Source organism: Peromyscus eremicus, chromosome 15, assembly GCF_949786415.1.
Source record: "Peromyscus eremicus chromosome 15, PerEre_H2_v1, whole genome shotgun sequence".
Taxonomy (NCBI): domain Eukaryota; kingdom Metazoa; phylum Chordata; class Mammalia; order Rodentia; family Cricetidae; genus Peromyscus; species Peromyscus eremicus.
The window spans coordinates 22,930,108-22,943,417 of NC_081431.1; the positions used below are offsets into that span (position 1 = coordinate 22,930,108).

The window sequence follows — 13,310 nt, forward strand, 5'->3', positions numbered from 1 at the left end:
GCCTCTGATAGACCAGCTAGTGTACTTCAAGGGTGTCTATTATGTGTCCTTGGTACAACCTTAGCAATGACTTTGCCCTGTTGGAAACCCGTTAGTATCCCTCATCTCACAGTAAGGACTTCTTTGTTGTTTGATCCCTCTAGGGAGAGCTTCTTAGACACAAATCACATCTAATCCACAGCTAGGCCTTCATGTGAAACTCAGGGTCTTATATACCATGGAGGCTGCCATGAGGAGACAATGGACTATGTTTGCTTTCGTGGGGAGATCCATGGCATCATTTCCTTAGCATAGTGTTTCTTGATTGGTTCCTACAGATTCTTGGCTGTAGCTTCTTTCTATGCAATGGCAAATAGAGAGCAATTGTTGTCCAAGACTCCTAGTCTGCTGGTGGTGTAGGGTGTATTCATGAGTAGCACCAGCTCACCTTGGACTCAGGGATTTCATCATAGATTCTTGACTCTGTGGGATGATCACTTCTTGAAATTTGGGCATATATTGTTCCCTTTGAGACATCACCTGCCACAAATAAACATAGAACAACAGTCTGTGAAAGATAGATTTTTTTTTAGAGACTTCTTAGTCTTATTTTATCTTTCTGTGAAAAAGAAATAAAACCCAAAGGTTAAATGGCCCTCACCCTACAGAGAAGGGTGCTTGGATCCTCAGATGGTCTTCCCATCCCAAGGGTTGCATGTGTAATAGGACACATCTTGTTCAAGTCTCCCCTAAAGCCCAGTGGGAATTCTTTTTTATTCCTGAGGTCTAGTTTAGCCTAAAGAGAATTTCCCCAGTCCTGTATGGAATTCAAAGAGAGCTCTGGCATTGATGACCTTGTATGGCTAGTGGACTTTCCACGTCAGGATCTTAGTTGTTTAACTTGATTGATCCTAATTTTAGTCAGTGCTTTATTATCCTGGTGCATAGCCAAATAAACCACAAACATTCACAAGATAGTTTAGTATTTATTAAGCTTCTCGTGTGTGCCAGGCTCCATTGGAGGCCCCAGAGAAACAAAGAAAGGGTGCATAGATCCTTACTTGCAAGCACTTCTGAGCTAGATGAGGCATTAATCTCAAATATTCTTTTTCTTTAATATTAACACAGTGTTTTAGGTTCAAGTTAAAAAGAGATAGCCAGAGTTTTGTGCCTTCTTATTACAGGACACCAAAATTTGTACAAATAATGGGTTGGATACAAGATTATCACAGGCTTCAGTATTTCAGAGCTAGTCTTGTCTCTGCCCCAGACGTGGTGAGGGAGCCAGACAAAGCACTCTCAATCTTATTTGTGGATGCAAAGAATAGTCTGTCTCCATCTATCTCACTTTGTTTATCTCTCTCCTCCTTACTCTCTTGGTTGTGAGAGGAAGACAGATGTTTCTATGACTAAACTTGGAGATCATGCCTGAGGGACGATGGTATTTCCCTTTTGTGAATTCATTTGATTTATGATGCATGTCACAAAACCTTTCCCTTAGAATGCCACCTCTGTACCATACTCAGGCCTGCCAATTATACACCCAGGAACTAACACTTACCTAGTACCCATGTACCAGGGGTCAGGCTGACTATTGCATGTGTGTAGTCTACTTAATAAGTACATGCAGTAATCCTCATTACAGCTGATGAAATGGAATCTTACAGAGCTAAAATAACTGGCCAAATAATAGTCAAGGTGGGATTTCATCCCTACATGTATTTTGTCACAGTAACGGGAAAAGTAACTCATACATCAAGGGTGTACTTTAGTAGGACATGAGGAAATCAGAAAGAGAACAGCCCCCTTACAGTTTGTAAGAATGAAGGGGAACCTCACTCTCAAAGGGTAGTGCAGTGGGCAGCAGCAGCTTGTCCAGGGTGAATGTGCACATATGGTGAGGACTCACTCTTTCCTCTCCTCTCTCATTCCTTTTCCCCATTCAGGCATTGCTGTTACTCTCCAGAGCAGGTGGGAGCAGAGCCAGTGGTTAACGGTGTTTTCCCCTATAATTTCTGACTCTTGTCAATACTTCCCGATCCAAAAGACCCATAGGTAACCTAGTTTTCTCCTGGATGGTGAGTCCCCTTCTTTCCCTTATGACCAATCCACAGCAAGTGTGACATTGTAAAATTTTACCTTCAAGGTTGGTTTGGCTTCACTAGCTGGAGAGATTTAACTCTTGAGTGAAACCAAATTTAACCTCCACGAACCAGGAGAGTCTCTATTCTCTTATATTTTGGTTGTTAAGTCCAGCCTTTTCACAGCTGAACCATTATTTTTCCAGCCCGAGAGTCTTTATTCTCAAGGGAAACCTTAGTTTACAAGCACATCTACCTCCACTGAGTCAGTGTAGTGTGACCAGGTCTTGTCTTTGACACAAGAGTTCTGTTGCTCCCACACGTGGTGCATTCTGGGTAAAAACTTCACCCCTGGTAGAACCTACATGATAGGTCTCATGCCCATTATTCCTTCTGACTTAGCCCTGAGATGTATTCTGAAAAAGAAATTTGAATCACAGATTATCAAAAGAAAAATATGTCCCTTGGTTTTACTTTGCAATAAAACTTACCCCTTAATAGACACTCTCAGATCAAGAATGTTAATCACCTCAAGGCACACTGAGCTATAAAACTGGGTATTAAAATCACACCTCTTTTGTCACAATTTAGGTAAGGGCATAGATCTTTTCTATTTAAGCCTTTATGGCCTCATCACAGTGCCTCAAGCTGCAAGATGGATGTTGTATTGTCTTACTAGATAATCTCACACTAGTCCATCTCCTTTAAACTTGACTGTTCAGCTCTCTAGAGGTGGTAGGACCTGGAAGCATGGAGCCTAAAAATGAGGCAGACTTAAGGGTCAAGCAATAGCCAGCTTTATTCAGAGCCTCAGACATTTTATACTCTGAAGGTTAAGAAGAGTCAGCTGAGTAAAGTGTACAATCACAAGGACAAGCCATATGTGGCAAAGACATGTTTTCCCATAGAAGCATATGAACAAATAACAATCGCCAGTTGTAATGAATAATCTGAAGCAAACTCTCTCCTATCCACTATACCTGGGAGGAACACAAAAGCACATTCTAAGAACAGTTCTGTGTTTTAAAGAAGCTGGAGTCACAATACTCTTGTCTTGTTTTCTTGAAGTTTTCTCGTAAGCACTGAGACTTTTCCTCAGGTGACTCCATTCTTGTACCACATTCCGACACTCAACCACAGAGGACATCTTTGATCACCCTTCCTTTGTTGGACTCAAGCCCTTGCTCACCAGCCACTCCATCTAGCAACTATGATTCCTCCTCTCCTTTAAATTTTATTTGGCTCACTCCCTCCTCTCTACATGTGGAGTTCTCTCCAACCACCACCTTTCCTTATCCAGGTCCTTTTCCCTCACAGAGTCCTAAGAACTTCATATAGGGAATTCATGGAAGAATGAAAAGCCATCTTCTCTTTAGAGAAAACTCTTCCCCTTCACAACGTGGCTAATGGAGACCTTTGCACCATTTGGATACATATGTACACCAAGCCTCTCTAGATATTAAACAAAACCTTCAAAAACTAGACCAGGAATCCCAGACTCTTTTCTTCTCTTTATGAGACACAGTCTTTAATGATCAGGAGTTTCTATATATTTATATCTATCTATGTATCCACCTATAAATTAAATGAACACACACACATATATACACACACTTATATACATATATACATATGTATATGTATAGATTAAATAGACAAAGTGAGCCAGCCTCTGAAGGATGATTCCTTTTGAAGGGCACATGGGGCTGAATTTCCCATTTATTACCTTTCCTGGGTCAGCTCACCAGCAGAACTCTTATTCTTTCTGGTCCTTGTTTATTTAGCCTTCTGGTATAATTGATATCCTTCAGATTAGAAGCCTTTAAATTCCACAAGGCATTGTCTTGTGAGTATCAACCATTATCATCAATGTTAGCACCGTTTTCCATCATGATGACCTCTCAGTCAATAAATGATTCCTTAGTTTGTCCTTGAACTTCTCGATACTTTTTCCTCTATACTACTACTTAATCCTTTTTTTTTTTTTTTTTGCATTATGGTTCTTTAACCCTATGGCAGATCAGAAGCCCCAACCAGTGCCCCTTGTCACCCCCATCAGCTCTGAAGCAGCTCTAGTTAAAAAAAAAAAAAAAGACTCTCTTCTCTTGTCAGTTATTTGAGCTTGTTGATTTATAGGGTGAGGGGTAGAGATGGGGCTGAAGAGATGGCTCAGCTGTTCAAGACCTGCCTCACCTCCCAGAGGACTTGAGTTCATCTGTACCGACATTGGGTGACTCACAACTGCCTGAAACTCCAGCTCCAGGGGATCTGATGCCCTTTTCTGGCCATTTCAGGCATGTAGGTGTTCATATGTGCATGCACACTCATGCACACACACATGTATACACACGTAAATAAATATTTAATAATTTAATAAATACAAAATGTCCCCTCCCTCAAAAGCATACACACTCACCCTTTAACGGTTAGACCCTTGGGGCCTGACCTCAGTGACTTGTGACATCTCATGATTAGTCAAATGTCTAGTGTTAAGAAAAACAGCTGATATTGTAAAATTTACTACTTAACAAGATAGTGAGATGCCCAGATATGGACCACATGCAAATGTCTTGGAAGATAAGACAAAAGACCAAATAATTTCTTCTAACTGTTAGAAAAGAACTCCATTCTCTCTCATGGAATAGTCTCTCTCTGAGACTACCTACTGCATCTCTCTCTTGTAGCTTATTTTCTTTGTTAAATCTTGTGTGTGTGTGTGTGTGTGTGTGTGTGTGTGTGTGTGTGTGTGTATTTATTCTAGACTGGTAAACAGTTTTACCCCTGATCCTTTGGCTTGCTACTATGGTTCCCAAAATGATACTCTCTACTCCATCCCAGCTAAATAAATGACTTTACTCCTTGGAAGAAAGAAGACACATTCTCACATTTTACCTTCCAGGTCAATCCTCTTTTGTCTTCTCTTGTACCAATACAACAGAAATACTGAAAATGGAATGAGAATAAGCAGGAGAGCCGCCAGTCCACTTAGCAACATACGAGGGCGAAGGTGGTCACTTGGATTGTCTGGAAATAGAAATTGTTGTGAGTCTTAGTTATCAGAATACAGGGCCAAGATTCTGTGCAGGATTGTCCATATTCATGGCCACTGTCAAAATGAGATGCCCTTCAGAGAGTGCCAAAGTTCTTCAACTTACAATATGAATCAGAGTCAACCAGGGGCTCCTCAAAATACCTGGGAATGCTTAGTGTTTTATAGAAGGCTTTGGTCTTTTCACCCAGTAGGCTACCTGGGTGAAGATATACCTAGGGCTAGTGTCAGCATAGAGGAGGCACATACATGTAAAGATTAGTCAAAGGGTAAGCCTTGAAGCTTTTCAGAGTGATCTCTGATGCTTTCCAGAAGAGATGGACGGAGCTGGTTACCTGTGCAGAGTTGCTGGGTAGTGACAGAGTCAGAGCTGTTGCTGACAGGGTTCTGGGCTGTACATGTGTAAGTCAAGTTTTGATCCTTGGGGGACTCGAAGATTTGAAGGACATTGCTTTTCTCTCCTGAGGGACTCCAACTGTATGTCACATTCTTTTCTTCTTTCTCCACAGAGCAAGTCAGTGTGACATTACAAAAATTGTTTGCAGATGTTTTTAAACTCTGTGTAATTTTTGGTTTTCCAAGCCGAGCTATGAGGAGAAAACATACAAGCCTATAATGAGCTAAAACCAGCATCTATAACCTCCTGAGAATCAATTGTTAACTTTTCAGGAATTTGTATGATAGATATTAAACACAGTATTAAAAATTAAGTTATGACAACAACTTAATTATTTTTAAATTGTTTTTGATATATTATTATAGTTTATGTGTTGGCAGTGAGTTGTACAAATTATATCCATGCTCTGTAATGACATATAAATAAGTATGTCCTTTCAATGCTGTAGATCTTAAAATCAGCGATAGAAGATGGGTTTTTAAATGTTTTTTCTATATTTATTTATTTTTCTGTCACTCCCATTAAGCATTTCACAAGAACTGTTTTCTTTGCTTTTTGAGATTATAATATAATTATATTATTTTGTTCTTCCCTTTCCTCCCTCCAAACCTTTCCATATACCTCTCCATTTTCAAACTCATGGCCTATTTTTTCATTATTTGCTGTTACATGCATATATGTATACACTCATATATACATATCTATTTTTTTCAATTTTCCTATTTATTTATTTATTTATTTATTTATTTATTTATTTATTTATTTATATATTTATTTATTTGGAACAGGGTTTCTCTGTGTAGCTTTGGAGCCTTTCCTGGAACTCACTCTGTAGCCCAGACTGGCCTTAAACTCACAGAGATCCACCTGCCTCTGCCTCCCAAGTGCTGGGATCAAAGGCATGCTCCACCACCACCCAGCTTATTTTCCCTTTTATTGAAAATATATTTTTTTCTTATCTGATATATCCTGAGACAGAAAGGGAGGGGAGGTGGAGAGGAACTGGTAGGAGTAGAGGGAGGGGAAACTAGTCATGGCAGAAGTTCTTAAACCACAGAAATTTGGAAATGTAACTTTGGGCTTGATTTATCCTTTTCGTCATTGATGCTCTACACTTGAGAAACCAATAGAGGAAAGATACTAAAACAGATGAAACTTAAAAGCATATCATGTTTGTAGCCATTATATCAAAAAGCATATCATGTTTGTAGCCATTATATCATGAATATAAAACAAAACCCTCTACTGATCCAGTATCTGTAAAACATTTTTTTCCCTTGGTCCCAGCAATGAAGCTGCTTGTATTTAGACATGCAGATGAGTGCCTATAATCTTTGCATTTGGGAGTGTGAAGCAGAAAGATTATGAATTTGAGGCCAGCCTGGGACACCTACTAAACCATTCAAAAACCAAAAAAGACTGAATCTGAAAATTATGAGCATTGAAGGTGTGGTGGTTTGAAGGAAAATGGCTCATATGTTTGAATGTTTAGTCACCAGGGAATGAAACTATTTGAAACAATTAGAAGGATTAGGAGGTATGGCTTCGTTGGAGTAGATGTGGCCTTGTTGGAGGAATTGTGTCACTGGGGGTGGGCTTTGAGGTTTCAAAAAGCCCACACCAGGCCCAGCATTTCTCTCTGGCTCTTGGCCTGTGGGTCAGGATGTAGCTCTCAGCTCCTGCTCCAGCCCCACACATGCTGCCATGCTCCCTACCATGATGATAATGGACTAGACCTCTGAACTATAAGCAAAGCCCAAATTAAATGCTTTCTTTTACAGGAGTTGGCTTGGTCATGGTGTCTCTTCACAGCAATAGAACAGTGACTAAGACAGAAGAAGAACTCTACCCTGTGATGGTTGTTCTTGGTTGTCAACTTGACTACATCTGGAATTAACTAAAATTCAAAAATGGAGGGCACAGCAATGAGGGAATTTTGCTTAATCTGAAGTAGGAAGATCCACTTCTAATCTGGATCTTGAGGTGGGAAGACACATCTTTAATCTGGGCCATGCCTTCTGCTGGAGGCCTATATAAGGACATGGAAGAAGGAAGCTTTACTATGTGCCTGGTTTCTCTTGCCTTGTTAGCAAGTCTACTCCTCCACTGGCACTAGAGCCTACTTCTTCAGGATTCCAGCATCTACTGAAGACCAGCTAAGACATCCAGCATTGTGGACTGGGAAATTTCTGGATTCTTGGACATCTTATTTATAGCCAGCCATTGTTCATTTTGCTGAAAAACAGCCTGTAAGTCATTCTAATCCTCTTTCAACACAGAGAGATTCATTTTATAAGTTTTGTTACTCTAGACTCTAGAGTCTAAAGAACCCTGAATAATACAGCTTTTGGTACCAGAAGTGGTTCTAAAATAACAGAAGTATAAAGACGAATATTTTAAGTATTGGGAATAGGCTTTCCAATTTGCCAATACCTACAAGTACTGAACCCTCCTCAGTTACTGAAGCCTCTCCAAGGAGCTCAGAGAGTACTAAAAGTCCATGGTCTGAACTATTTTATGAACTTAAGGAGACAAGTACATTTGATTATTCTGATTCACTAATCATGGGTGGCAGTGGATTTGGTGACTGTATATAAAACTTTTGACAGTTTGTGGGAAAATGAGGAAAATTATATTGCTTTTTGTTTGCTCTTAGCATCTCTGGATAAATTGACAAAGGATAAGAATGAACTCTGTTGCTAAAATTAACCAACTTCCAGCATCTCAGAATATGGTGAAGGAAAACAATGAACTTAATGATAAAGCTGATCAGCTCCAGATGCACATAAATAGTCTAAAGGTTTCTAAGGGTGCTCTGGAAGAGACTCTTCTCTCCAGCAGCCACAGAGCTCAAGTTGTGGAAAATCAAACCAAAGTCCTCATTAAAAGGGAGTCTGAATGACAGTGAAAATTCAAGTCCCAGCCTTGAAGGGTGTACTTCATCTCACTCATTATTGGAGAATTCATTAGGATAGCCTTCATATACTTTAATACGTTTCCACAGCACTACGTTTCTACACCACTCCTCAAATGCCCCTCAATTCCAGCTAATTCTCCCTGCATTCTTTCTCTCAACCCCATTTTTCTCACTCACTACCTGATCCTCCTGTCTCTATTCTCATCTCCCAAACCTCCAGTCTACCCACAAATCTATTCTATTTCCCCCCTCCCAGGGAGATCTATGTGTCTCTCCTAGGCCATTCACAATACCTAATCTCTCTGGGTCTTCAGGCTGTAGCTTGGTTATCTTCTTTTTTTTTTTTTTTTTGGTTTTTCGAGACAGGGTTTCTCTGTGTAGCTTTGCACCTCTCCTGGAACTCACTTGGTAGCCCAGGCTGGCCTCAAACTCACAGAGATCCGCCTGGCTCTGCCTCCCAAGTGCTGGGATTAAAGGCGTGCGCCACCACCGCCCGGCGGTTATCATTTTTTTAATGCCTAATATTCACATATAAGTGAATACATATTGTAATATCTTTCTGGTCTGGGTTACCTCACTCAGGATGATTTTTTTCTAGTTACATCCATTTTTATGCAAATTTGATGATGTCATTTTTTAAACAGCTGAGTAGTACTCCATTGTGTAAATGTAACACATTTTCTTCATCTATTCTCCTGTTGAGGGGCATCTACATTGTTTCCAGTTTCTGGCTATTATGAATAGGGTACCAATGAACATGGTTGTGCAAGTGGCCCTATGGTATTTGAGTTGTCCTTTGGGTGTGTGCCCAAGAGTGGTATAAGTGGATCTTAAGGTAGATCAATTCCCAACTTTCTGAGGAACCACCATATTGATTTTCATAGTGGCTGTACAAGTTCACACTCCCACCAGCAATGGAGGAGTGTTTCTATTATTCTACATCCTCACCAGCATGAGCTGTCACTTGTGTTATTGATTTTAGCCATTCTGATAGGTGTAATAGAATCGCAAAATAATTTTGGTTTGAATTTCCTGAGGATGTTGAACATTTCTTTAAGTGTTTCTCAGCCAGTTGAGTTTCCTCTATTGAGAATTCTCTGTTTAGATCTGTGTTCCATTTTTGAATTGGATTACTTGTTTTTTTTTTATTTTTTTTATTGCTGTTTTGTCTTTAATTTTTTAAAGCTTTTTTTTCTTTTCTTTTTTTTTTTTAGTTTTTATTTTGCAATACAATTCAGTTCTACATATCAGCCACAGATTCCCTTGTTCTCCCCACTCCCACCCCCCCTCACCTTCCCCCCAGCCCGCCCCCCATTCCCATCTCCTCCAGGGCAAAGCCTTCCCCGCAGACTGACATCAACCTGGTAGACTCAGTCCAGGTAGGTCCAGTCCCCTCCTCCCAGGCCGAGCCAAGCGACCCTGCATAGGCCCCAGGTTTCAAACAGCCGACTCATGCAATGAGCACAGGACCCGGTCCCACTGCCTGGATGCCTCCCAAACAGATCAGGCCAATCAACTGTCTCACCCATTCAGAGGGCCTGATCCAGTTGGTGACCCCTCAGCCATTGGTTCATATTTCATGTGTTTCCGTTCGTTTGGCTATTTGTCTCTGTGCTTTATCCAACCTTGGTCTCAACAATTCTCGCTCATATAAACCCTCCTCATTCTCGCTAATTGGACTCCCAGAGATCCACCTGGGGCCTAGTCATGGATCTCTGCATCCAGATCCCTCAGTAGTTGGATGAGGTTTCTAGCACGACAGTTAGGGTGTTTGGCCATCCCATCACCAGAGTAGGTCAGTTCGGGCTGTCTCTCGACCATTGCCAGCAGTCTGTTGTGGGGGTATCTTTGTGGATTTCTGTGGGCCTCTCTAGCACTTTGCTTCTTCCTATTCTCATGTGGTCTTCATTTACCATGGTCTCCTATTCCTTGTTCTCCCTCTCTATTGTTGATCCAGCTGGGATCTCCCACTCCCCCAAGCTCTCTTTCCCTCGACCCTCGCCCTTCACTACTTCCACTCATGTCCAGGCTGTTCATGTAGATCTCATTCCATTTCTCTGTCATTGGGCGATCCCCGTGTCTTTCTTGGGGTCCTGTTTTCCAGGTAGCCTCCCTGGTGATGTGAGTAGCAGTCCAGTCATCCTTGTTCCACATCTAGTATCCTGCTATGAGTGAGTACATACCATGTTTGTCTTTCTGAGTCTGGGTTACCTCACTCAGGATGATTTTTTTCTAGATCCATGTCTGCAAACCTCATGATGTCATTGTTTTTCCCTGCTGAGTAGTATTCCATTGTGTATATGTACCACATTTTGTTTATCCATTCTTCAGTTGAAGGGCATCTAGGTTGTTTCCATGTTCTGGCTATTACAAACAATGCTGATATGAGCATAGCTGAACAAGTGCTCTTGTGGTGTGGTTGAGCATTCCTTGGGTATATGCCCAAGAGTGGTATAGCTGGATCTTGGGGGAGATGGATTCCCAATTTTCTAAGAAAGCACCATATTGATTTCCAAAGTGGTTGTACAAGCTTGCATTCCCACCAGCAGTGGAGGAGAGTTCCCCTAGCTCCACAACCTCTCCAGCATAAGGTGTCTTCAGTGTTTTTTTATCTTAGCCATTCTGACAGGCATAAGGTGGTATCTCAGAGTTGTTTTGATTTGCATTTCCCTGATGATTAGGGATGTTGAGCAATTCCTTAAATGTCTTTCAGCCATTTGAGTTTCCTCTGTTGAGAATTCTCTGTTTAGTTCTATAGCCCATTTCTTAATTGGACTGCTGGGCATTTTGATGTCTAATTTCTTGAGTTCCTTATATATTCTGGATATCAGTCCTCTGTCAGATGTGGGGTTGGTGAAGATCTTTTCCCATTCTGTAGGCTGTCGCTTTGCCTTGTTGACCGTATCCTTTGCTCTACAAAAGCTTCTCAGTTTCAAGAGGTCCCATTGATTGATTGTTTCTCTCAGTGTCTGTGCTACTGGTGTTCTATTTAGAAAGTGGTCTCCTATGCCAATGCGTTCAAGACCACTTCCTACTTTCTCTTCTAGCAGGTTCAGAGTAGCTGGATTTATGTTGAAGTCCTTGATCCACTTGGACTTAAGTTTTGTGCACGGTGATAGATATGGATCTATTTGCAGCCTTCTACATGTTGATATCCAGTTTTGCCAGCACCATTTGTTGAAGATGCTTTCTTTTTTCCATTGTGCACTTTTGGCTTCTTTGTCAAAAATTATTTGTTCATAGGTGTGAGGATTAATGTCAGGGTCTTCAATTCGATTCCATTGGTCCACATGTCGGTTTTTATGCCAGTACCAAGCTGTTTTTATTACTGTAGCTCTATAGTACAGCTTGAAGTCAGGGATCGTGATGCCTCCAGAGGTTGTGTTATTGTACAGGATTCTTTTGGCTATCCTGGGTTTTTTGTTTTTCCATATGAAGTTGAGTATTATTCTTTTCCAGGTCTGTGAAGAATTGTGTTGGTATTTTGATGGGGATTGCATTGAATCTGTAGATTGCTTTTGGTAAGATTGCCATTTTTACTATGTTAGTTCTGCCTATCCATGAGCATGGAAGATCTTTCCATTTTCTGACATCTTCTTCAATTTCCTTTTTCAGGGACTTAAAGTTCTTGTCATATAGGTCCTTCACTTGCTTGGTTAGTGTTACCCCAAGGTATTTTATGTCATTTGTGGCTATAGTAAAGGGTGATGTATCTCTGATTTCCTTCTCCGCTTTTTTGTCCATTGTATATAGGAGGGCTACTGATTTTTTTTGAGTTGATCTTGTATCCTGCTATGTTGCTGAAGGTGTTTATAAGCTGTATCAGTTCCTTGGTGGAATCTTTGGAGTTGCTCAAGTATACTATCATGTCATCTGCAAATAGGGAAAGCTTGACTTCTTCCTTTCCAATTTGTATCCCCTTAATCTCTTTATGTTGTCTTATTGCTCTGGCTAGAACTTCAATTACTTGGTTTTTTATATCTAGTTTCTTGAGTTCTTTATATATTTTGGATATTAGTCCTTTGTCAGACGTTGAGTTGCTAAGAAATCTTTTCCAGTTCTGTGGGCTGCTGCTTTGTCTGAATTATAGTGCCCTTTGTCTTACAGAAGCTTTTCAATTTTATGAGGTCCCATTTATTAGTCTTGGTTCCTGTGCTATTGGTGTTCTTCTCAGAAAGTTGTCTCCTGTGCCAATGAGTTCAAGTTCAATTCCCTACTTTCTCTTCTATCAGGTTCAAGGTGTCTAGTTTTATGTTGAGGTCTTTGATCCAACTGGACTTGAGTTTTGTGAAGGGTGATAAGTATGGATCTATTTGCATTCTTCTACGTGCAGCCATTGATTTGACCAGCACCACCTGGTGAAGATGCTGTCTTTTTTCCCCCAGTGTGTATTTCTGGCTTCTTTATAAAACAAACAAACAAACAAACAGGTGTCAATAGCTCTATTTATCTATGTCTGGGATTTCACTTTGATTCCACTGATCATCGTGTCTGTTTTTATGCCAATACCACACTGTTTTTATTACTATAGCTCTGTAGTACAACTTGAAATTTGAGAATGGTGAGACCTCCAGCAGTCCTTTTATTGTTCAGAATTGTTTTAGCTATCCTGTTTTTTTGTTTTTCCATATGAAGTTCAGAACTGTCCTTTCAAGTTCTGTGAAGAATTGTGTTCAATTTTTGATGGGGATTGTATTGCATTTGTAGATTGCTTCTGGTACGATAGCCATCTTTTTTAATTATATTATTCCTACAGATCCTTGAGCATGGGAGATCTTTCCACCTTCTAATATCTTCTTTTATTTCTTTCTTCAAACACTTGAAGTTCTTTTGTTGTTGCTTTTGTTTTGTTTTTTGTCTTTTTTTTGAGACAAGGTTTCTCTGTGT

The 13,310-nt window shown here is 40.4% G+C and overlaps 1 protein-coding gene across 1 annotated transcript in view; it reads right to left on the reverse strand.

Annotated features, from left to right (window-relative positions):
• Cd84 (CD84 molecule) overlaps positions 1-13,310 on the reverse strand; it is a 43,829-nt gene that overhangs the window by 3,436 nt on the left and 27,083 nt on the right. The window contains exons 3-5 of the mRNA XM_059280349.1: positions 5,445-5,696; positions 4,953-5,084; positions 428-519 (exon numbers count right to left, since the gene is read on the reverse strand). Coding sequence (XP_059136332.1) covers positions 428-519; positions 4,953-5,084; positions 5,445-5,696 — 476 coding nt within the window. The remainder of the gene's footprint in view (positions 1-427; positions 520-4,952; positions 5,085-5,444; positions 5,697-13,310) is intronic.